The 25138-nt window shown below is 43.5% G+C and overlaps 1 protein-coding gene across 1 annotated transcript in view; it reads right to left on the bottom strand.

The window, feature by feature from the left end:
* The window catches only part of sorcs3a (sortilin related VPS10 domain containing receptor 3a), a 258449-nt gene that overhangs the window by 30739 nt on the left and 202572 nt on the right, over positions 1-25138 (bottom strand). Inside the window, exons 20-22 of the mRNA XM_084930166.1 lie at positions 19065-19198; positions 15402-15525; positions 14804-14916 (exon numbers count right to left, since the gene is read on the bottom strand). Of these exons, the coding sequence (XP_084786292.1) occupies positions 14804-14916; positions 15402-15525; positions 19065-19198 (371 nt within the window). The remainder of the gene's footprint in view (positions 1-14803; positions 14917-15401; positions 15526-19064; positions 19199-25138) is intronic.

The following is a 25138-nucleotide window of genomic DNA, read 5'->3' as shown; positions in this document are numbered from 1 at the left end:
CGTTTCAGTAGTGTGTGTGAGAGCTAAAATTTCAGTAGTGTGTGTGAGAGCGTTTCAGTTGTGTGTGTGAGAGCGTTTCAGTAGTGTGTGTGAGAGCTAAAATTTCAGTAGTGTGCGTGAGAGCGTTTCAGTAGTGTGCGTGAGAGCTAAAATTTCAGTAGTGTGTGTGAGAGCGTTTCAGTAGTGTGCGTGAGAGCGTTTCAGTAGTGTGTGTGAGAGCGTTTCAGTAGTGTGCGTGAGAGCGTTTCAGTAGTGTGTGTGAGAGCGTTTCAGTAGTGTGCGTGAGAGCGTTTCAGTTGTGTGCGTGAGAGCGTTTCAGTAGTGTGCGTGAGAGCTAAAATTTCAGTAGTGTGCGTGAGAGCGTTTCAGTAGTGTGCGTGAGAGCTAAAATTTCAGTAGTGTGTGTGAGAGCGTTTCAGTTGTGTGCGTGAGAGCGTTTCAGTAGTGTGCGTGAGAGCGTTTCAGTTGTGTGCGTGAGAGCGTTTCAGTTGTGTGCGTGAGAGCGTTTCAGTAGTGTGTGTGAGAGCTAAAATTTCAGTAGTGTGTGTGAGAGCGTTTCAGTAGTGTGCGTGAGAGCGTTTCAGTAGTGTGTGTGAGAGCTAAAATTTCAGTAGTGTGTGTGAGAGTTAAAATTTCAGTAGTGTGTGTGAGAGCGTTTCAGTAGTGTGCGTGAGAGCTAAAATTTCAGTAGTGTGTGTGAGAGCGTTTCAGTAGTGTGCGTGAGAGCTAAAATTTCAGTAGTGTGCGTGAGAGCGTTTCAGTAGTGTGCGTGAGAGCTAAAATTTCAGTAGTGTGCGTGAGAGCGTTTCAGTAGTGTGTGTGAGAGCGTTTCAGTAGTGTGTGTGAGAGCGTTTCAGTAGTGTGCGTGAGAGCTAAAATTTCAGTTGTGTGCGTGAGAGCGTTTCAGTAGTGTGCGTGAGAGCTAAAATTTCAGTTGTGTGCGTGAGAGCGTTTCAGTAGTGTGCGTGAGAGCTAAAATTTCAGTTGTGTGCGTGAGAGCGTTTCAGTAGTGTGCGTGAGAGCTAAAATTTCAGTAGTGTGCGTGAGAGCGTTTCAGTAGTGTGCGTGAGAGCTAAAATTTCAGTTGTGTGCGTGAGAGCGTTTCATTAGTGTGTGTGAGAGCTAAAATTTCAGTAGTGTGCGTGAGAGCGTTTCAGTAGTGTGCGTGAGAGCGTTTCAGTTGTGTGCGTGAGAGCGTTTCATTAGTGTGTGTGAGAGCTAAAATTTCAGTAGTGTGCGTGAGAGCGTTTCAGTAGTGTGCGTGAGAGCTAAAATTTCAGTAGTGTGCGTGAGAGCTAAAATTTCAGTAGTGTGCGTGAGAGCGTTTCAGTTGTGTGCGGGAGAGCGTTTCAGTTGTGTGCGTGAGAGCTAAAATTTCAGTAGTGTGCGTGAGAGCGTTTCAGTAGTGTGCGTGAGAGCTAAAATTTCAGTAGTGTGTGTGAGAGCGTTTCAGTAGTGTGCGTGAGAGCGTTTCAGTAGTGTGCGTGAGAGCGTTTCAGTAGTGTGCGTGAGAGCGTTTCAGTAGTGTGCGTGAGAGCTAAAATTTCAGTAGTGTGCGTGAGAGCTAAAATTTCAGTAGTGTGTGTGAGAGCTAAAATTTCAGTAGTGTGCGTGAGAGCGTTTCAGTTGTGTGTGTGAGAGCTAAAATTTCAGTAGTGTGCGTGAGAGCGTTTCAGTAGTGTGTGTGAGAGCTAAAATTTCAGTAGTGTGCGTGAGAGCGTTTCAGTTGTGTGCGTGAGAGCGTTTCAGTTGTGTGCGTGAGAGCGTTTCAGTAGTGTGCGTGAGAGCTAAAATTTCAGTAGTGTGTGTGAGAGCGTTTCAGTTGTGTGCGTGAGAGCGTTTCAGTAGTGTGTGTGAGAGCGTTTCAGTAGTGTGTGTGAGAGCTAAAATTTCAGTAGTGTGTGTGAGAGCGTTTCAGTTGTGTGCGTGAGAGCGTTTCAGTTGTGTGTGTGAGAGCGTTTCAGTAGTGTGTGTGAGAGCTAAAATTTCAGTAGTGTGTGTGAGAGCGTTTCAGTTGTGTGCGTGAGAGCGTTTCAGTAGTGTGTGTGAGAGCTAAAATTTCAGTAGTGTGCGTGAGAGCGTTTCAGTAGTGTGTGTGAGAGCTAAAATTTCAGTAGTGTGTGTGAGAGCGTTTCAGTAGTGTGTGTGAGAGCTAAAATTTCAGTAGTGTGTGTGAGAGCGTTTCAGTAGTGTGCGTGAGAGCTAAAATTTCAGTAGTGTGTGTGAGAGCGTTTCAGTAGTGTGCGTGAGAGCGTTTCAGTAGTGTGTGTGAGAGCGTTTCAGTAGTGTGTGTGAGAGCTAAAATTTCAGTAGTGTGTGTGAGAGCGTTTCAGTAGTGTGCGTGAGAGCTAAAATTTCAGTAGTGTGTGTGAGAGCGTTTCAGTAGTGTGCGTGAGAGCGTTTCAGTAGTGTGCGTGAGAGCGTTTCAGTTGTGTGCGTGAGAGCGTTTCAGTTGTGTGCGTGAGAGCGTTTCAGTAGTGTGCGTGAGAGCTAAAATTTCAGTAGTGTGCGTGAGAGCGTTTCAGTAGTGTGCGTGAGAGCTAAAATTTCATTAGTGTGTGTGAGAGCGTTTCAGTTGTGTGCGTGAGAGCGTTTCAGTAGTGTGCGTGAGAGCGTTTCAGTTGTGTGCGTGAGAGCGTTTCAGTAGTGTGCGTGAGAGCGTTTCAGTAGTGTGTGTGAGAGCGTTTCAGTTGTGTGCGTGAGAGCGTTTCAGTTGTGTGCGTGAGAGCGTTTCAGTAGTGTGTGTGAGAGCTAAAATTTCAGTAGTGTGTGTGAGAGCGTTTCAGTAGTGTGTGTGAGAGCTAAAATTTCAGTAGTGTGTGTGAGAGCGTTTCAGTAGTGTGCGTGAGAGCGTTTCAGTTGTGTGCGTGAGAGCGTTTCATTAGTGTGTGTGAGAGCTAAAATTTCAGTAGTGTGTGTGAGAGCGTTTCAGTAGTGTGTGTGAGAGCGTTTCAGTAGTGTGCGTGAGAGCGTTTCAGTAGTGTGCGTGAGAGCGTTTCATTAGTGTGTGTGAGAGCGTTTCATTAGTGTGTGTGAGAGCTAAAATTTCAGTAGTGTGTGTGAGAGCGTTTCAGTAGTGTGTGTGAGAGCGTTTCAGTAGTGTGTGTGAGAGCGTTTCAGTAGTGTGCGTGAGAGCGTTTCAGTAGTGTGCGTGAGAGCGTTTCAGTAGTGTGCGTGAGAGCGTTTCAGTTGTGTGCGTGAGAGCGTTTCATTAGTGTGTGTGAGAGCTAAAATTTCAGTAGTGTGCGTGAGAGCGTTTCAGTAGTGTGTGTGAGAGCGTTTCAGTAGTGTGCGTGAGAGCGTTTCAGTAGTGTGCGTGAGAGCGTTTCATTAGTGTGTGTGAGAGCTAAAATTTCAGTAGTGTGCGTGAGAGCGTTTCAGTAGTGTGCGTGAGAGCGTTTCATTAGTGTGTGTGAGAGCTAAAATTTCAGTAGTGTGTGTGAGAGCGTTTCAGTAGTGTGCGTGAGAGCGTTTCAGTTGTGTGCGTGAGAGCGTTTCATTAGTGTGTGTGAGAGCTAAAATTTCAGTAGTGTGCGTGAGAGCGTTTCAGTAGTGTGTGTGAGAGCGTTTCATTAGTGTGTGTGAGAGCTAAAATTTCAGTAGTGTGCGTGAGAGCGTTTCAGTAGTGTGTGTGAGAGCTAAAATTTCAGTAGTGTGCGTGAGAGCGTTTCAGTAGTGTGCGTGAGAGCGTTTCAGTAGTGTGCGTGAGAGCGTTTCAGTTGTGTGCGTGAGAGCGTTTCAGTTGTGTGCGTGAGAGCGTTTCATTAGTGTGTGTGAGAGCTAAAATTTCAGTAGTGTGCGTGAGAGCGTTTCAGTAGTGTGCGTGAGAGCGTTTCAGTAGTGTGCGTGAGAGCGTTTCAGTTGTGTGCGTGAGAGCGTTTCAGTAGTGTGTGTGAGAGCTAAAATTTCAGTAGTGTGCGTGAGAGCGTTTCAGTTGTGTGCGTGAGAGCGTTTCATTAGTGTGTGTGAGAGCTAAAATTTCAGTAGTGTGTGTGAGAGCGTTTCAGTAGTGTGTGTGAGAGCGTTTCAGTAGTGTGCGTGAGAGCGTTTCAGTTGTGTGCGTGAGAGCGTTTCAGTTGTGTGCGTGAGAGCGTTTCAGTTGTGTGCGTGAGAGCGTTTCATTAGTGTGTGTGAGAGCTAAAATTTCAGTAGTGTGCGTGAGAGCGTTTCAGTAGTGTGTGTGAGAGCGTTTCAGTAGTGTGCGTGAGAGCGTTTCAGTAGTGTGCGTGAGAGCGTTTCATTAGTGTGTGTGAGAGCTAAAATTTCAGTAGTGTGCGTGAGAGCGTTTCAGTAGTGTGCGTGAGAGCGTTTCATTAGTGTGTGTGAGAGCTAAAATTTCAGTAGTGTGTGTGAGAGCGTTTCAGTAGTGTGCGTGAGAGCGTTTCAGTTGTGTGCGTGAGAGCGTTTCATTAGTGTGTGTGAGAGCTAAAATTTCAGTAGTGTGCGTGAGAGCGTTTCAGTAGTGTGCGTGAGAGCGTTTCAGTTGTGTGCGTGAGAGCGTTTCATTAGTGTGTGTGAGAGCTAAAATTTCAGTAGTGTGTGTGAGAGCTAAAATTTCAGTAGTGTGTGTGAGAGCGTTTCAGTTGTGTGCGTGAGAGCGTTTCATTAGTGTGTGTGAGAGCTAAAATTTCAGTAGTGTGCGTGAGAGCGTTTCAGTAGTGTGCGTGAGAGCGTTTCAGTAGTGTGCGTGAGAGCGTTTCAGTAGTGTGTGTGAGAGCTAAAATTTCAGTAGTGTGCGTGAGAGCGTTTCAGTTGTGTGCGTGAGAGCGTTTCATTAGTGTGTGTGAGAGCTAAAATTTCAGTAGTGTGCGTGAGAGCGTTTCAGTAGTGTGTGTGAGAGCTAAAATTTCAGTAGTGTGCGTGAGAGCGTTTCAGTAGTGTGCGTGAGAGCGTTTCAGTTGTGTGCGTGAGAGCGTTTCAGTTGTGTGCGTGAGAGCTAAAATTTCAGTAGTGTGCGTGAGAGCTAAAATTTCAGTAGTGTGCGTGAGAGCGTTTCAGTTGTGTGCGTGAGAGCGTTTCAGTAGTGTGCGTGAGAGCGTTTCAGTTGTGTGCGTGAGAGCGTTTCAGTTGTGTGCGTGAGAGCGTTTCAGTTGTGTGCGTGAGAGCGTTTCAGTAGTGTGCGTGAGAGCGTTTCAGTTGTGTGCGTGAGAGCGTTTCATTAGTGTGTGTGAGAGCTAAAATTTCAGTAGTGTGCGTGAGAGCGTTTCAGTAGTGTGTGTGAGAGCGTTTCAGTTGTGTGCGTGAGAGCGTTTCAGTAGTGTGTGTGAGAGCTAAAATTTCAGTAGTGTGTGTGAGAGCGTTTCAGTTGTGTGCGTGAGAGCGTTTCAGTAGTGTGTGTGAGAGCTAAAATTTCAGTAGTGTGCGTGAGAGCGTTTCAGTAGTGTGCGTGAGAGCTAAAATTTCAGTAGTGTGTGTGAGAGCGTTTCAGTAGTGTGCGTGAGAGCTAAAATTTCAGTAGTGTGCGTGAGAGCGTTTCAGTAGTGTGCGTGAGAGCGTTTCAGTTGTGTGCGTTTCAGTTGTGTGCGTGAGAGCGTTTCAGTAGTGTGCGTGAGAGCGTTTCAGTTGTGTGCGTGAGAGCGTTTCAGTAGTGTGCGTGAGAGCGTTTCAGTTGTGTGCGTGAGAGCGTTTCAGTTGTGTGCGTGAGAGCGTTTCAGTAGTGTGCGTGAGAGCGTTTCAGTTGTGTGCGTGAGAGCGTTTCATTAGTGTGTGTGAGAGCTAAAATTTCAGTAGTGTGTGTGAGAGCGTTTCAGTTGTGTGCGTGAGAGCGTTTCAGTAGTGTGTGTGAGAGCTAAAATTTCAGTAGTGTGCGTGAGAGCGTTTCAGTAGTGTGCGTGAGAGCGTTTCAGTAGTGTGTGTGAGAGCGTTTCAGTAGTGTGCGTCAGAGCGTTTCAGTAGTGTGCGTGAGAGCGTTTCAGTAGTGTGCGTGAGAGCGTTTCAGTAGTGTGCGTGAGAGCGTTTCAGTTGTGTGCGTGAGAGCGTTTCAGTTGTGTGCGTGAGAGCGTTTCATTAGTGTGTGTGAGAGCTAAAATTTCAGTAGTGTGTGTGAGAGCGTTTCAGTTGTGTGCGTGAGAGCGTTTCAGTAGTGTGTGTGAGAGCTAAAATTTCAGTAGTGTGCGTGAGAGCGTTTCAGTAGTGTGCGTGAGAGCGTTTCAGTAGTGTGCGTGAGAGCTAAAATTTCAGTAGTGTGTGTGAGAGCGTTTCAGTTGTGTGCGTGAGAGCGTTTCAGTAGTGTGCGTGAGAGCTAAAATTTCAGTAGTGTGTGTGAGAGCGTTTCAGTAGTGTGTGTGAGAGCGTTTCAGTTGTGTGCGTGAGAGCGTTTCAGTAGTGTGCGTGAGAGCTAAAATTTCAGTAGTGTGTGTGAGAGCGTTTCAGTAGTGTGCGTGAGAGCGTTTCAGTAGTGTGCGTGAGAGCTAAAATTTCAGTAGTGTGTGTGAGAGCGTTTCAGTAGTGTGCGTGAGAGCTAAAATTTCAGTAGTGTGCGTGAGAGCGTTTCAGTAGTGTGCGTGAGAGCTAAAATTTCAGTAGTGTGCGTGAGAGCGTTTCAGTTGTGTGCGTGAGAGCGTTTCAGTTGTGTGCGTGAGAGCGTTTCAGTTGTGTGCGTGAGAGCGTTTCAGTAGTGTGCGTCAGAGCGTTTCAGTAGTGTGTGTGAGAGCGTTTCAGTAGTGTGCGTCAGAGCGTTTCAGTAGTGTGCGTGAGAGCGTTTCAGTAGTGTGTGTGAGAGCTAAAATTTCAGTAGTGTGCGTGAGAGCGTTTCAGTAGTGTGCGTGAGAGCTAAAATTTCAGTAGTGTGTGTGAGAGCGTTTCAGTAGTGTGCGTGAGAGCTAAAATTTCAGTAGTGTGCGTGAGAGCGTTTCAGTAGTGTGCGTGAGAGCGTTTCAGTTGTGTGCGTGAGAGCGTTTCAGTTGTGTGCGTGAGAGCGTTTCAGTAGTGTGCGTGAGAGCGTTTCAGTTGTGTGCGTGAGAGCGTTTCAGTAGTGTGCGTGAGAGCGTTTCAGTTGTGTGCGTGAGAGCGTTTCAGTTGTGTGCGTGAGAGCGTTTCAGTAGTGTGCGTGAGAGCGTTTCAGTTGTGTGCGTGAGAGCGTTTCATTAGTGTGTGTGAGAGCTAAAATTTCAGTAGTGTGTGTGAGAGCGTTTCAGTTGTGTGCGTGAGAGCGTTTCAGTAGTGTGTGTGAGAGCTAAAATTTCAGTAGTGTGCGTGAGAGCGTTTCAGTAGTGTGTGTGAGAGCGTTTCAGTAGTGTGTGTGAGAGCTAAAATTTCAGTAGTGTGTGTGAGAGCGTTTCAGTAGTGTGTGTGAGAGCGTTTCAGTAGTGTGCGTCAGAGCGTTTCAGTAGTGTGCGTGAGAGCGTTTCAGTAGTGTGCGTGAGAGCGTTTCAGTAGTGTGCGTGAGAGCTAAAATTTCAGTAGTGTGTGTGAGAGCGTTTCAGTAGTGTGTGTGAGAGCTAAAATTTCAGTAGTGTGTGTGAGAGCGTTTCAGTAGTGTGTGTGAGAGCTAAAATTTCAGTAGTGTGTGTGAGAGCGTTTCAGTAGTGTGCGTGAGAGCTAAAATTTCAGTAGTGTGTGTGAGAGCGTTTCAGTAGTGTGCGTCAGAGCGTTTCAGTAGTGTGTGTGAGAGCGTTTCAGTAGTGTGCGTCAGAGCGTTTCAGTAGTGTGTGTGAGAGCGTTTCAGTAGTGTGCGTCAGAGCGTTTCAGTAGTGTGTGTGAGAGCGTTTCAGTTGTGTGCGTGAGAGCGTTTCAGTTGTGTGTGTGAGAGCGTTTCAGTAGTGTGTGTGAGAGCTAAAATTTCAGTAGTGTGTGTGAGAGCGTTTCAGTTGTGTGCGTGAGAGCGTTTCAGTTGTGTGTGTGAGAGCGTTTCAGTAGTGTGTGTGAGAGCTAAAATTTCAGTAGTGTGTGTGAGAGCGTTTCAGTTGTGTGCGTGAGAGCGTTTCAGTAGTGTGTGTGAGAGCTAAAATTTCAGTAGTGTGCGTGAGAGCGTTTCAGTAGTGTGCGTGAGAGCGTTTCAGTAGTGTGTGTGAGAGCTAAAATTTCAGTAGTGTGTGTGAGAGCGTTTCAGTAGTGTGTGTGAGAGCTAAAATTTCAGTAGTGTGTGTGAGAGCGTTTCAGTAGTGTGCGTGAGAGCTAAAATTTCAGTAGTGTGTGTGAGAGCGTTTCAGTAGTGTGCGTGAGAGCGTTTCAGTAGTGTGTGTGAGAGCGTTTCAGTAGTGTGTGTGAGAGCTAAAATTTCAGTAGTGTGTGTGAGAGCGTTTCAGTAGTGTGCGTGAGAGCTAAAATTTCAGTAGTGTGTGTGAGAGCGTTTCAGTAGTGTGCGTGAGAGCGTTTCAGTAGTGTGTGTGAGAGCGTTTCAGTAGTGTGCGTGAGAGCGTTTCAGTTGTGTGCGTGAGAGCGTTTCAGTAGTGTGCGTGAGAGCTAAAATTTCAGTAGTGTGTGTGAGAGCGTTTCAGTAGTGTGCGTGAGAGCGTTTCAGTTGTGTGCGTGAGAGCGTTTCAGTAGTGTGCGTGAGAGCTAAAATTTCAGTAGTGTGTGTGAGAGCGTTTCAGTTGTGTGCGTGAGAGCGTTTCAGTAGTGTGCGTGAGAGCGTTTCAGTTGTGTGCGTGAGAGCGTTTCAGTAGTGTGTGTGAGAGCGTTTCAGTTGTGTGCGTGAGAGCGTTTCAGTTGTGTGCGTGAGAGCGTTTCAGTAGTGTGTGTGAGAGCTAAAATTTCAGTAGTGTGTGTGAGAGCGTTTCAGTAGTGTGCGTGAGAGCGTTTCAGTAGTGTGTGTGAGAGCTAAAATTTCAGTAGTGTGCGTGAGAGCGTTTCAGTTGTGTGCGTGAGAGCGTTTCAGTTGTGTGCGTGAGAGCGTTTCAGTAGTGTGTGTGAGAGCTAAAATTTCAGTAGTGTGTGTGAGAGCTAAAATTTCAGTAGTGTGTGTGAGAGCTAAAATTTCAGTAGTGTGCGTGAGAGCGTTTCAGTAGTGTGTGTGAGAGCTAAAATTTCAGTAGTGTGCGTGAGAGCGTTTCAGTAGTGTGTGTGAGAGCTAAAATTTCAGTAGTGTGTGTGAGAGCTAAAATTTCAGTAGTGTGCGTGAGAGCGTTTCAGTAGTGTGCGTGAGAGCGTTTCAGTTGTGTGCGTGAGAGCGTTTCAGTAGTGTGCGTGAGAGCGTTTCAGTAGTGTGCGTGAGAGCTAAAATTTCAGTAGTGTGTGTGAGAGCTAAAATTTCAGTAGTGTGCGTGAGAGCGTTTCAGTAGTGTGTGTGAGAGCTAAAATTTCAGTAGTGTGTGTGAGAGCGTTTCAGTAGTGTGTGTGAGAGCTAAAATTTCAGTAGTGTGCGTGAGAGCGTTTCAGTTGTGTGCGTGAGAGCGTTTCAGTTGTGTGCGTGAGAGCGTTTCAGTAGTGTGCGTGAGAGCGTTTCAGTAGTGTGCGTGAGAGCTAAAATTTCAGTAGTGTGTGTGAGAGCTAAAATTTCAGTAGTGTGCGTGAGAGCGTTTCAGTAGTGTGCGTGAGAGCTAAAATTTCAGTAGTGTGCGTGAGAGCGTTTCAGTAGTGTGTGTGAGAGCTAAAATTTCAGTAGTGTGCGTGAGAGCGTTTCAGTAGTGTGCGTGAGAGCGTTTCAGTTGTGTGCGTGAGAGCGTTTCAGTTGTGTGCGTGAGAGCTAAAATTTCAGTAGTGTGCGTGAGAGCTAAAATTTCAGTAGTGTGCGTGAGAGCGTTTCAGTTGTGTGCGTGAGAGCGTTTCAGTAGTGTGCGTGAGAGCGTTTCAGTTGTGTGCGTGAGAGCGTTTCAGTTGTGTGCGTGAGAGCGTTTCAGTTGTGTGCGTGAGAGCGTTTCAGTAGTGTGCGTGAGAGCGTTTCAGTTGTGTGCGTGAGAGCGTTTCATTAGTGTGTGTGAGAGCTAAAATTTCAGTAGTGTGCGTGAGAGCGTTTCAGTAGTGTGTGTGAGAGCGTTTCAGTTGTGTGCGTTAGAGCGTTTCAGTAGTGTGTGTGAGAGCTAAAATTTCAGTAGTGTGTGTGAGAGCGTTTCAGTTGTGTGCGTGAGAGCGTTTCAGTAGTGTGTGTGAGAGCTAAAATTTCAGTAGTGTGCGTGAGAGCGTTTCAGTAGTGTGCGTGAGAGCTAAAATTTCAGTAGTGTGTGTGAGAGCGTTTCAGTAGTGTGCGTGAGAGCTAAAATTTCAGTAGTGTGCGTGAGAGCGTTTCAGTAGTGTGCGTGAGAGCGTTTCAGTTGTGTGCGTTTCAGTTGTGTGCGTGAGAGCGTTTCAGTAGTGTGCGTGAGAGCGTTTCAGTTGTGTGCGTGAGAGCGTTTCAGTAGTGTGCGTGAGAGCGTTTCAGTTGTGTGCGTGAGAGCGTTTCAGTTGTGTGCGTGAGAGCGTTTCAGTAGTGTGCGTGAGAGCGTTTCAGTTGTGTGCGTGAGAGCGTTTCATTAGTGTGTGTGAGAGCTAAAATTTCAGTAGTGTGTGTGAGAGCGTTTCAGTTGTGTGCGTGAGAGCGTTTCAGTAGTGTGTGTGAGAGCTAAAATTTCAGTAGTGTGCGTGAGAGCGTTTCAGTAGTGTGCGTGAGAGCGTTTCAGTAGTGTGTGTGAGAGCGTTTCAGTAGTGTGCGTCAGAGCGTTTCAGTAGTGTGCGTGAGAGCGTTTCAGTAGTGTGCGTGAGAGCGTTTCAGTAGTGTGCGTGAGAGCGTTTCAGTTGTGTGCGTGAGAGCGTTTCAGTTGTGTGCGTGAGAGCGTTTCATTAGTGTGTGTGAGAGCTAAAATTTCAGTAGTGTGTGTGAGAGCGTTTCAGTTGTGTGCGTGAGAGCGTTTCAGTAGTGTGTGTGAGAGCTAAAATTTCAGTAGTGTGCGTGAGAGCGTTTCAGTAGTGTGCGTGAGAGCGTTTCAGTAGTGTGCGTGAGAGCTAAAATTTCAGTAGTGTGTGTGAGAGCGTTTCAGTTGTGTGCGTGAGAGCGTTTCAGTAGTGTGCGTGAGAGCTAAAATTTCAGTAGTGTGTGTGAGAGCGTTTCAGTAGTGTGTGTGAGAGCGTTTCAGTTGTGTGCGTGAGAGCGTTTCAGTAGTGTGCGTGAGAGCTAAAATTTCAGTAGTGTGTGTGAGAGCGTTTCAGTAGTGTGCGTGAGAGCGTTTCAGTAGTGTGCGTGAGAGCTAAAATTTCAGTAGTGTGTGTGAGAGCGTTTCAGTAGTGTGCGTGAGAGCTAAAATTTCAGTAGTGTGCGTGAGAGCGTTTCAGTAGTGTGCGTGAGAGCTAAAATTTCAGTAGTGTGCGTGAGAGCGTTTCAGTTGTGTGCGTGAGAGCGTTTCAGTTGTGTGCGTGAGAGCGTTTCAGTTGTGTGCGTGAGAGCGTTTCAGTAGTGTGCGTCAGAGCGTTTCAGTAGTGTGTGTGAGAGCGTTTCAGTAGTGTGCGTCAGAGCGTTTCAGTAGTGTGCGTGAGAGCGTTTCAGTAGTGTGTGTGAGAGCTAAAATTTCAGTAGTGTGCGTGAGAGCGTTTCAGTAGTGTGCGTGAGAGCTAAAATTTCAGTAGTGTGTGTGAGAGCGTTTCAGTAGTGTGCGTGAGAGCTAAAATTTCAGTAGTGTGCGTGAGAGCGTTTCAGTAGTGTGCGTGAGAGCGTTTCAGTTGTGTGCGTGAGAGCGTTTCAGTTGTGTGCGTGAGAGCGTTTCAGTAGTGTGCGTGAGAGCGTTTCAGTTGTGTGCGTGAGAGCGTTTCAGTAGTGTGCGTGAGAGCGTTTCAGTTGTGTGCGTGAGAGCGTTTCAGTTGTGTGCGTGAGAGCGTTTCAGTAGTGTGCGTGAGAGCGTTTCAGTTGTGTGCGTGAGAGCGTTTCATTAGTGTGTGTGAGAGCTAAAATTTCAGTAGTGTGTGTGAGAGCGTTTCAGTTGTGTGCGTGAGAGCGTTTCAGTAGTGTGTGTGAGAGCTAAAATTTCAGTAGTGTGCGTGAGAGCGTTTCAGTAGTGTGTGTGAGAGCGTTTCAGTAGTGTGTGTGAGAGCTAAAATTTCAGTAGTGTGTGTGAGAGCGTTTCAGTAGTGTGTGTGAGAGTGTTTCAGTAGTGTGCGTCAGAGCGTTTCAGTAGTGTGCGTGAGAGCGTTTCAGTAGTGTGCGTGAGAGCGTTTCAGTAGTGTGCGTGAGAGCTAAAATTTCAGTAGTGTGTGTGAGAGCGTTTCAGTAGTGTGTGTGAGAGCTAAAATTTCAGTAGTGTGTGTGAGAGCGTTTCAGTAGTGTGTGTGAGAGCTAAAATTTCAGTAGTGTGTGTGAGAGCGTTTCAGTAGTGTGCGTGAGAGCTAAAATTTCAGTAGTGTGTGTGAGAGCGTTTCAGTAGTGTGCGTCAGAGCGTTTCAGTAGTGTGTGTGAGAGCGTTTCAGTAGTGTGCGTCAGAGCGTTTCAGTAGTGTGTGTGAGAGCGTTTCAGTAGTGTGCGTCAGAGCGTTTCAGTAGTGTGCGTGAGAGCGTTTCAGTAGTGTGCGTCAGAGCGTTTCAGTAGTGTGCGTGAGAGCGTTTCAGTAGTGTGCGTGAGAGCTAAAATTTCAGTAGTGTGTGTGAGAGCGTTTCAGTAGTGTGCGTGAGAGCTAAAATTTCAGTAGTGTGCGTGAGAGCGTTTCAGTAGTGTGCGTCAGAGCGTTTCAGTAGTGTGCGTGAGAGCTAAAATTTCAGTAGTGTGCGTGAGAGCGTTTCAGTAGTGTGCGTGAGAGCTAAAATTTCAGTAGTGTGTGTGAGAGCGTTTCAGTAGTGTGCGTCAGAGCGTTTCAGTAGTGTGCGTGAGAGCTAAAATTTCAGTAGTGTGCGTGAGAGCGTTTCAGTAGTGTGCGTGAGAGCGTTTCAGTAGTGTGCGTGAGAGCGTTTCAGTAGTGTGCGTGAGAGCTAAAATTTCAGTAGTGTGTGTGAGAGCGTTTCAGTAGTGTGTGTGAGAGCGTTTCAGTTGTGTGCGTGAGAGCGTTTCAGTAGTGTGCGTGAGAGCTAAAATTTCAGTAGTGTGCGTGAGAGCTAAAATTTCAGTAGTGTGCGTGAGAGCGTTTCAGTAGTGTGTGTGAGAGCGTTTCAGTTGTGTGCGTGAGAGCGTTTCAGTAGTGTGTGTGAGAGCTAAAATTTCAGTAGTGTGCGTGAGAGCGTTTCAGTAGTGTGCGTGAGAGCGTTTCAGTAGTGTGCGTGAGAGCTAAAATTTCAGTAGTGTGTGTGAGAGCGTTTCAGTAGTGTGTGTGAGAGCGTTTCAGTAGTGTGCGTGAGAGCGTTTCAGTAGTGTGCGTGAGAGCTAAAATTTCAGTAGTGTGCGTGAGAGCGTTTCAGTTGTGTGCGTGAGAGCGTTTCAGTAGTGTGCGTGAGAGCGTTTCAGTAGTGTGCGTGAGAGCGTTTCAGTTGTGTGCGTGAGAGCGTTTCAGTAGTGTGCGTGAGAGCGTTTCAGTAGTGTGCGTGAGAGCGTTTCAGTAGTGTGCGTGAGAGCGTTTCAGTAGTGTGCGTGAGAGCGTTTCAGTTGTGTGCGTGAGAGCGTTTCAGTAGTGTGCGTGAGAGCGTTTCAGTAGTGTGCGTGAGAGCGTTTCAGTTGTGTGCGTGAGAGCGTTTCAGTAGTGTGCGTGAGAGCGTTTCAGTAGTGTGCGTGAGAGCGTTTCAGTTGTGTGCGTGAGAGCGTTTCAGTTGTGTGCGTGAGAGTGTTTCAGTAGTGTGCATGAGAGCGTTTCAGTTGTGTGCGTGAGAGCGTTTCATTAGTGTGTGTGAGAGCTAAAATTTCAGTAGTGTGCGTGAGAGCGTTTCATTAGTGTGTGTGAGAGCTAAAATTTCAGTAGTGTGTGTGAGAGCGTTTCAGTTGTGTGCGTGAGAGCGTTTCAGTAGTGTGTGTGAGAGCTAAAATTTCAGTAGTGTGTGTGAGAGCGTTTCATTAGTGTGTGTGAGAGCGTTTCAGTTGTGTGCGTGAGAGCTAAAATTTCAGTAGTGTGTGTGAGAGCGTTTCAGTAGTGTGTGTGAGAGCGTTTCAGTAGTGTGTGTGAGAGCGTTTCAGTAGTGTGTGTGAGAGCTAAAATTTCAGTAGTGTGTGTGAGAGCGTTTCAGTAATAATGTCCCTTACGCCACCTCATACAAGTCTGTCCGCAGGATCGTTAATATCAGTTCAGCCTTAACTGCTTTAGTGGAGTCTTGTTATTGCTAATAAACAACATGATGAAGAAAAGCTAAAAATCACTTTTAAGGCAAATTACTTGAAGCGAAGCGGCACAAAATTCACAGCGAACGCTAAAACAATCAGCTCGCAAACACAGGTCTGACTCTGGGGTTATCCGGGTTACACACGAGCTCCCCTTGAACCACTTTAAACCTTCCTCCAAAGGCTCCCACCTGCAGCTCCAAATGCTCGATACGCTGTTAAGATGGCTAAGAGCACAGCAAAAAAATGCAGCACTCTATTCATGAGCTGTGAATGGGGAGATGAGTAGCACTTAGCAGTGATGGGTGAGCTTCCCACACACACACTCGCACACCTCCTACGATCAAGTGCGCACACACAAACACACATTAGCCACAGTGACAGGTATCGTCACTCCTTGGTCTCCTAGGCTTGAAGTTCATTTTCTGACTTTAAAATTAAGAAATCGGCGCTCGTGAAGGTGTCTCGGGAGAGAAGGAAAGCAGAGTCGTCTTCACAACTGTCTGATGATGAATCACGGGGTGGCCGAGGGCGTTCTCTCGCTGCACCAGTGAGCCCAGAGTATTGGACCGCAAAGGGGTATATGAAATAATTGAGAAATAGCAGGATGAGACAGAAAGTAGGAGTAAAGAAAAAACGATGGAATGGAAAGAATCTCAAGATGGAGAAATGGAAGGATGGAAGGGAAGGAAGAGAGAAGGAAGCAGAGAGAAAATGAAAATCACTCACTTGGAGCAGAGCCTTCTTAATTACTCTCCCCACATCCTGCCTCCACTCGGGTATGTCAGGGTTGAACTCGTCCAGATTAGGGGAGAAAGATAAAAGTAGAGATTTGAAGAATTCTGTCGAGGAGAGTCGGGGGAGAATCAGCCATTAATTCACTCCCATCTGAAGGCATTATTCTCAGTGAGCTGTGCCAACTGTCATTTTGCTCAAGTCGAGTTTCAGGTAGTTAACACTTGATGAAAAGAAGAGGCTTTCTCATATCCCCCGCACTTCCCTTTGGCTAAATGTACCAGATGCACTTCTAGATAATTAGAAAATGTCACAGCTTTACGCCAACCCATTCCCTGGTAATAAATCATTGCATTTTGCAGATACTTGCTGCTGGATCACTTCATTTTAAATGAAGACATATTCTTTAGAGGTTCTAGCAGTAATGTGATATATTTTAGTCAAGTAGGAGCTGTTTTACATCTTATACAGGGTAAAAATAAAAGAAAACAGTAAAATTGGAGGACTTAAATAAAAAGTATTTAACTGCCTCCCATTAAACTGCAGTTATGTGTTGTTACCAGCTCCGGGAGCACAGTTAACAAATACTGACCTTTGACTGCTATAGTCTTAGTGTCCTGCAAGATGGTGTTGCTGGCAGCCACCTGAACAGTTATGGTGTACATTCCCTCACTCTGAAAGGTGTGCGAGATGCTTCCATCCAAAGTTATCACCGGCTGCAAGCACAGTTTTTAAGTTACAGGTAAACATAGAAATAATGTCCCAATTTCTTTCCAAGTTCAACGTGTAACATTGGTGAAACTGCACACCTTGACACCAAAATCCCTCATGAGGAGGAACATGAAGTAGTATGTTATAAAAACTGTAACAGGTACTCATTTATAAGTATAGACAGTGAGAGTTTAGGCCCTACCAAACAGAAGATGACTAAAATTATAGTGATAGTTTCGGTAGTAGCTTAAAAGTGTTGTTTCTGCTTTAAAAAACAAAACAAAAAAGCAGATCCAAACAGAATCAGTGAAATACATATACTCTAACAACTCCAGCAATTGTTACCATGGCCACATCACAACAGATATGGAAGAGGAATCTGGTCTTTAAGTCTGACGTCATTAGCCGCTTCCGGGTCCAAACTCTGCTCCAGGTCCCAAAGTCAAATGAACACTGCAGCATCACTGAGAGTTAAAAACTGTCTAAATTCTTTAATAAAATGATCAGTGTGGCTGCTTTACCAGGTGTAACTATAAAGTTTAACATGCAGGCACCCCTGAAAACAGGATTTATTAAGTTTAATGGAGTTTGAAGTTAGCAGGGAGTTAGCTCGCTAGTTTCCACCTAAACATGATATAGCATGTTGTGACTGATGGATTCTTGAACAATGAAAACGTACAGCTTTGCTAGCACTTCCAACATAAATGGAGACAGACAACTAAACAGCAGTGGTGTTTGTAGGGTTACTGAAGTTGGGCTAGCTGGTATATAATAATGTGCTACGTGATTGCTAGCTATACAGCTGTGTTAGCATACCATAAACACAGTGAAGCTGAAGGATGAACGCTAACTTTTTTCCACTCGATAAAATTTAACGTGAAGGTTCCTGATGGTTAGCGACAAATGCAATCACAGGATGCTGTAAACGAACCAAACTTCAGTCAGGAGAACAACTGAGATAATCCATCCACAATACGAGGTTAGTCATTAATGTACTGCTGCATGTGCTGGGCTGTAGTTACATCGTAAGGTTTTAAAAACTGAGCTTTAAAATGAAGAGTGGTAATAAAACTAATAATAAATAGAAATACCTAAAGTTGTGCCGTGGTACAAAACTGGGGATAGACACCACTTCACAAATTACAGGCCTGTTTCTTTACTTCCACAATTCTCCAAAATCCTAGAAAACCTGTTTAATAAACGATTAGACAAATTCTTAGATAAACATAAATTACTCTCTGACAGTCAATATGGATTCCGATCAAAAAGATCAACATCACTGGCATTAATCGAATCAATTGAAGATATTATAAATGCTATAGATCAGAAACAATATGCAGCTGGACTATTTTTGGATCTCAAAAAAGCATTCGACACAATCAATCATGACATATTAATTAATAAACTGGAACGATATGGGATAAGGGGGGTTGTACTGCACTGGGTGAAAAACTATTTAAGTGACAGGAAACAATTTGTGAAGCTGGGTGTCCATTCATCATCATGCTTGGACATTGCTTGTGGTGTTCCACAAGGCTCTGTACTGGGTCCAAAATTTATTATTTAGATAAATTATATTTACAAGGCATCTGATATATTAAAATTAGTATTATTTGCAGACAACACAAATATTTTTTGTTCTAGTCGGAATCTAAAGTAGTTGCTCGATACAATTACTTCAGAAATGTGCAAAATTAAAAAATAGTTTAACAGGAACAAACTATCGCTAAATCTAAGTAAAACTAAAATAGTCTTATTTAGGAATTCCCTTAGAAATGCACAAGTGCAGATTCATATAGATGGTGTGGAAATTGAAAGAGTACTTGAACATAAGTTTCTTGGTGTGATTATAGATGATAAATTAAACTGGAAGTCTCATATAAATCATATACATAACAAAATTGCAAGAAGTGTTTCAATCTTGAGTAAAGTAAAACACATTCTCTATTGTTCCCTGATTGCACCGTACGTGCATTACTGTGCAGAGGTTTGGGGCAATACTTACAAATGTTCGCTATCATCAATCTTTATATTACAAAAAAGGGCCATAAGGATAATCCATAAAACTGGTTACAGAGATCATACAAATCCACTATTCTTAAAATCAAAAATTCAAAAATTCACAGATCTGGTTTATTTTCTCACTGCACAAATTATATATAAAGCAATAAATAACCTGCTTCCTGACAATATTCTAAAAATGTTTTCTAAAAGGGAACGGGGATACAATTTGAGGGGGGAATTAAATTTAAAACATCCTTGTATCTGTACAACATTAAAAGGTTTTTGCATCTCTGTGTGTGGAGTGAAGCTGTGGAACAGACTAAGTAAAGATATGAAGCAATCTCCAAGCATGGCGCAGTTTAAACAGCAGTTTAAGGAGACGTTTTTTTCAGGGTACAGGGACGAGGTAGAGATTTGATAGGCTGTTCTTGTCCAATATTTTCATGTGTGTGCGGGTGCACGTGTATTTTGGTATGGGTGTATATATCTGTAGGTTGTGTATCCTTTGAGGTGTTACTGGGGTTATTGATAATGAGTATATGTGTGTATGTGTATATATATGTATATATATATGGATAGATAGAAAGATAGATATACATATAATTATTATTATTATTTTTTTTTAAATACACGTAACATATAATGTAATTGTAAGGAGGATTTCTGTATTCTGTTGATTACTAGATAGTGGAAAAGGGGGTGGGATTAAATAAGCTCATGCTTCTTCCTGCTCCTTTTTGAACATGAAAGTTATTTGTAGTTGCGGTTGCTCATTTTCCTTTCGTTTTGCTTTGTTTGTTTGTCTCGTTTTAATTCTATGTTGTTGTACTTTTTCAACATGTTCAAAATAAAGATTCAATCAAAAACAAAACTCAGAGAGGCCGACAGTGATCACGGACTGTTTTTAGGTTCTTGTTCAGATTAAATAGAACAAGATACAAAACATTAAAACCTGTTAGAAACACAACAGCCTCAATAAACACAGAGTAGTTTGGACCCGGAAGCAGGGTTCATCATCATCACTTAACAACCGGACAAACGTGTGAGTCTTGGTTCTGATTCAGTAAGTAATATCATAGTAATTTCTATAATACAAGCATCAAACTTGAGGTCCTACACAAGTTTATTAGCTCTGTATTAAGCCTGTCAATCTGCCCTGTCCAATCAAAAATCATACTAATTGGCTTTTTAACACATAACGAGTGTAAAAATGTGATGCCGAGAGATCCTGACCAAGCATCACTATGTGATTAAGACACGAGACGACCTTTCAGCTAAATGTTAACCTGAGCGTGCTCTAAGCACATGAGACATGTTCTATCATTTTTGAGGACTTGGCTCTGGATCTCTCTTTTGTTGCTTTGTTCTTCTTAAACATTAAAAACACTTCTCAAGCACAGATAAGAGCATTTATATTAAGCAGTCTACTAACAGCAGCACTTACTATACAGCTTAAAAAAATAACAACTAAAATCTAAATCGCAAGCCACAGAAATTTCAATGAAAATGTCTTTAATGAGTCTTTCTTTGCAGACGTTACCTCAGTATTGTTTCCTAACCACCAGAAGTAAGTGACTGCGCGTGAGTGGCTGGGTAAGACCACCGCTGTGATGTTCACTTCCTTGTTTCTTATGACCACAAAGGGAGCAAGAAGTTGGACATGCTCCACCGGACCTAAGAAAGAAACAGGACAGACGGGTTGATATCGTACACGGATTCAGTTAATGAGGCAGACTTCAGATCGTGCTTTTCACTCAAATACAAAAAAGGCAGTTGGCGGTACATGGGGTGCGAAGCTTGTTCAGTGCGCTCGGGTTTCCTCCCACAGTTCAAAGATCTGCACCTGAGGTGAATACATCTGTCTCTGTTTCTCTACATGTCTGGTGCAGTTTGGGTAAAGACACACTCCCATCCCAGCCCCCCAAACTCTGGACAGAATAAGTGGGTTAAGAAAAATGGATAAATGCAAACACTGTGAAAAGAAATATCATATAAACTCATAGTGAGGAACAAGGTGCAGCCGAGTGTCCGTTACTACGACGTGATGGATGAAAATCCTCTAAAATGTTGATGCAACTCAATCCAACATTACTGAGAAAGTTTATCTTTATGAGGACAGTTAAACAGTCGGCGACTTTTTATGTCACTTGAAACAAGATAATTGTCACATCTATCAGTGTGACAATCAAATGATGTAACAGCTTCTAAGTAATAGAAGCCCCCCCTGCAGTTTATTGCCTAATTCTATACTGCTATCACTGCGATGCATGTCAGACAGACCTTCCCAATTAGGCTGTGCGAGTCTGCTGGCAGGTGTAATGAGACTGCCTAATAGGTAAGACGTATATGGCGGCCTGTTATAACAATGCACACACTGCGATGGCAGAAGATGAAACACTGTATGTTCGTCTGATCTTGTTCTCATTCATATTCATCTTTATTTCTTCATCCGAGTTGTGACGGTACATTTCTTAATAATGACTATACTAAGTTGGGTGCATGTTTGTTTTAAATTATTCCAGCCTTGTATTTTGGAGAGAAAATAATCAGCAAATGGAAGAGTTTTCTTTCTGCCTGCTGTGCTGTGTTTTTAAACAGTTGACAGAAGTAATTGCTTTCTCTGTGGCAAAACAAGGGTTTTAAATAGAGTTTGCATTTCTGCACATTATGGTTTGATAAACTGATAAGTTGAATTAAACAGATCTGTTTTTTTGTTCTTTATTATCTCCACACCACAAAATCCACTTTATGCACTTCTTTATAATCATCTAACAGAAAATTCAGTTTTATTTATATGGAACAACAACAGACATCTCAAGGCACTTTATATTATAAGCTAAGGAGCATCACAGACAGAACTCTAATGATCCAAAGATGCCCAGTTGGATAACACTCATTTATATTTATGTACACTATAAATTATTATAGTGAAGGTCCACCTGGGTCTACTCCAAAAAGCAGGTTAAACTAACGTTGAGACTGATATTCATGTGAACTATGACATCAACACAGTAAACATTTATACTAACGCTTTAACGAAGGCTTGACTCGCTGCAGTCGTCCTCTAAATGAGAGCGACTCAGTAAAGATCACTGTCTTAGCGCTGCGATAGGAAGAAGCGCCCCGGTGACAAAATGATTGCTGAGGTTTCTCTGAACAATGCCTCATCTTTTTCAGCTGTTCCATTCATCTTCTCCTGTGTAATGTCCGTCCTCCTGCACTGTAAAGGCTGCCTGTGCGTTTGAACCCAGCTGAGCGTGCCAAATTACCAAGACTGGGAGGTACGTGACAAACTGGAACCCCACCAAAGTGGACCATGTGCTAGCACTTGTAATGTAAGTTTTGCTGTTTGCAATTGCCCGTAACGAATTTCCCGGAGGAATCCACCTGAGGGATTAATAAAGTTTTATCTAATCTCTAATCTACAAAGCATAAAGGCAAAGTTTTGAAAATGTCAAAACCACACTTTGTGACTTTTCTTAATTAGCTTAAATCTTAAAAAGATCTGTGGAGTGATTTGGAGGATTTAACCTGTAGCTACACACACTGCCTGCTTCCATCAAGCTGTGTGACTATTAAGAGACACAACTGACATGTTTACTTGGGTAGTTTGGACAAAAGAATCTTTTCTTCCTGCATTTTACATTTCTGACCAATCATCACAGTGTGAAGCAGTCAGAGTTCAACAAAACTGCAGCTGAGCCAGAAAAGTGAATATCTTTAAATACAAACCCTTCTTTTTATTTTTTAAAAAACAGGAGTGGACGTTTGCTGGTTTCTTTTAATAAGTTAACACTATATATATATTTTCAGTGCTAGTACTCATTCATCTGACCTGAATTTTCCATGAAGGAATAAGCTCTACTCCCAATGTCTCATGTCATCAACTCTGAGATATTTATTCTGGTGTAACGTGACAGGAGCAAACTTCAGGTGACAGCTACTGTCTGTGAAAATGTAGATAAAACATATAGCAGGCAAACAGATAGTTTAGCTATTTTTTGCACATATGTAACATTATTGTTTGACAGAAAACGGAACCATTTCACTCTGATACTAGTGCTGACGAGCAAAAAACTCCCAAAAATGTTGACACCATCATGAATTTTTTGACATAATACCTTCTGGGTAATACTGCAAACCTCCCCACTAAGAACCTAATGGGACCTGACAGGGGTCTGGGATGGTTTACACTAATCGTAGAGATGAAGTTTCCTGCCATGGACAAATGTAATACACTATTTTTATGGAAAAACTCCAACGAAAGGTTCGTGTAGTGCTCATTTCTCCGAGGCTTCTATTAGCACTCATCCTCTTTAAGCAGAACTAATCTTTATCCCCAACTTCAGATGCTGCATGTGTGTGTGTGTGTGTGTGTGTGTGTACTGTATCTTTGTATGAATGAGAGAAGGTGAGAGAATCGTTTGGTATTAAATATGCTCGGCTGAGAAATCGTTTGTAGTAGTTTTTGGCGTTTCTCCCTGAAAGCATCACCTACACTGTGAAATAAATCCAGCTGAAATTATTCCTGTCAGAAATATATACATACAGCGCAGGCTGGCTGACTTAAGACGTTAAATTAAAATTGACTGAAAAAAATCAGCAAAAATAACAGAGAGACAATTCAACACTTACAGAAAGCAGCTTGAATAATTTCCATGGAAAGTTAAAGTGATACACTGTTTTGTTGCTGTCTGAACAGAAGCTAGAAGGCATGACGATCCAGTAATTTGTTATTTGTGCTGCTGCGTAAAACCTGCTCCACTTTAAAAATAATCCATTGTTGTGATGCCGTACCCTCAGATAACTGCCTATTAGCTGCAGTGGCCTTAAAGGCTCACTTCTCTGTTTGTTTCTCACAGTAAAACCTTGCATAAGCAAGTTTATTATGACCTTTTTCCCAAAACTTGTTTATCACAGCTGCTGTATTACAAACCCTGTATAGGTCAGCACAGCTCACTTCAAATGAGTTTAGCGTGGATCAACAGTGTGGTTGCCGCTCAGGTGAACGTATTTACCACCTGGAGCTAAGTACCGTGAAATATACATTTAAAAAAACATTTTACTGCTGATCAAAAAAATGCATTAAGTGACTTAATTTCATTTAATGTTTTTTTATTGCTGATGTCCAAAAGGACTGCATCTGACCATCCATCTAAAGGCTTTCTCTCATTTATTTGAAGACAGGTAGCAGCGACTTTCTACAAAAATCCCTTCTATTGCCTGAAGGCCTCTCTTCCATCTCCAGTATAAATAGTGAGCAACACTACATCATTTATATGAACCAACAGTCATGTCCCAACATTACTGACTCTGACACAAACGTCTTCATGTCTTCAGAAAGTATTCTGGCCTTAAGTAGCAAAGCTAATGTTGGCTGGGTGGGTGATATCCAGGCGATCCACTCTTTTGTCTAAATAATTAAAGGAAAAACAAACTTCTTCTTCTTGCTGCTCACCACAGCAGATCCTCTTCCTCCATCACACCCTATCCCAGCATCCTCCTCTGTCACACCAACCCTCTAAAGCCTCCTTCGCTACATCCCTGAATCTTCTCTGTGGTTTCCCTCTATTTCTCCTGCCCAAATTCAACATTTTTGTCCATTATATCCACAATCCCAGCTCTGCACATGTCCAAACCATCTCATCTCTCCATCTCAGCCTCCCATGTTTTTCCCAGTGCTACCATCTCTAAACCATACTGACTGATGGCAGGTCATACTATCATCTGGTAAACCTTCCCTTTCATTCTTTTCTGATATCCTTCCTCTCACTCGTCTCCACCCACTCCACCCTGTCTGCACTCTCTTCTTCACCTCTCTCCTGTCCGTTGCTTTCGACAGTCATCCATCTCTACTGTTGCAGTTGTCTCCCTATCATTCTCACACATGTACATTCTCACATATCACATTGAGGTGACTGTTGTCCTTATTTGGCGTTATATAAATAAAACCAAATTGACTTGAAAATCCATCCATCCAGTGGCTTCCGCTTATCCTTTTCAGGGTCGCGGGGGGCGCTGGAGCCTATCCCAGCTGTCATAGGGCGAGAGGCGGGGTACACCCTGGACAGGTCGCCAGTCTGTTGCAGGGCCAACACACAGGGACAGACAACCATTCGCGCTCACATTCACTCGCACATTCACACCTAGTGGCAATTTATGTCTTTGGACTTGCAAATCAAATTGAATTATTCTGTCTTGCATCTACAGCCTTTAATTCCTCTTTTCTCCAGAGCATACCTCCACCTCTTCAGGCTCCCTACTCTCCCTACAGATCACAATGTCTTTGGCAAACATCAGAGTCCACAGAGACTCCTGCCTGACCTCATCTGTCAGCCTGTCCATCCCCACTGCAAACAAGCAGGGCTCAGAGCATCCCTGATGTAATCCCACCCCTACTTTGAACCCATCTGTCACTCACTGCACACCTCACCACCATCCCTCTGTTCTCATACATGTACTACACCCCTTCACATACTCTGCGCTTTGCTCCTGACGTATTCATGCAGTACCACAGTTTCTCTCTTGGCACCCTATCATACGCTTTCTCTTGATCTCCAAATACACAGTGAGGCTCTTCTGACGTCATCTACATTTGTTCATCGACACTCTCGAAACAAACATTGCATCTGCAGTGCTGTTTCTCAGCAGGAAGTTGGATTGCTGCTCACTAATCATCACCTCTCTTCTTAACCCTATAATGTCCTTTGTATCATATTTGATACATGAGTTTCTGAGACCTCTATCTCTCTGATCAATACCTTCCATAATTTCAAAATGTTATTGACAAAACTCTTTGTTTGGTCTAAAATTAACATTGTTGTTAACAAAAAAGTTGCCAAAAATGCCCAATGTATCAAATGTGATACAAAAAAGATATAATAAATACATAATGAAAATACATCTCAGAAAACATCTCAGTTCCAAAAAATCTAAATTTTCTGGCTATTATTTGATGGGTTGGATCTTACAGGGTTAAGCTAGTATGACGGGCCCGTCTGGCTCTGTTTCACTCTTCTGTACCACCTTTAGAAGTCAGTCCAGCAACAGGCATTTGAAACACGAGCAAGACCGGGTACTTTTCTTTCAAAAGAGATGTTTAATGAAGGTTTAAATTAGCATGGCGGGACTCGGTCAGAAACCTGTGTTGCTTCTGACTCCTCAACTACGTAAGCACATATTTACAGTGTGCCGGAAGCCCAAAATACCAAAAAGCACATTAGAATTTCACATTTCTATATTCTTTTAACATAACAGTATTTGTGAATTTACATAAAATTATATTCTTAACAACAAAAATGTACATTTCTCTTTTTAACCCCTTTACCAGTGCCAATGAACTGACCTTTAATTGGCTCTTACACCCATCTTTAACAACTCTTTGCTATATCCTGGTGTAACCTTCTTTCAACCTTACTGTTCATGCTGGAGGGTGAAATCTGAATATTTTATCATCTTACCTAACACAACTTTAGTGGGTATGTGTGTGCATTGTACCAAATCAATAACAATGACTAAATATGAGCACGTCTGGGTCAGAATAAAACAGAGCTTTTAAAATGAGATTTTACAGACCGTTCAGTTTGTAAAGTCTCATTCTGTTTCTACATTATA

This window comes from Perissodus microlepis, chromosome 6, assembly GCF_051167445.1.
Source record: "Perissodus microlepis isolate ML-2025 ecotype Zambia chromosome 6, ASM5116744v1, whole genome shotgun sequence".
In the NCBI taxonomy this organism is placed as follows: domain Eukaryota; kingdom Metazoa; phylum Chordata; class Actinopteri; order Cichliformes; family Cichlidae; genus Perissodus; species Perissodus microlepis.
Note: the sequence above shows the minus strand (reverse complement) of the source record. Positions and strands in the feature narration are given on the sequence as shown.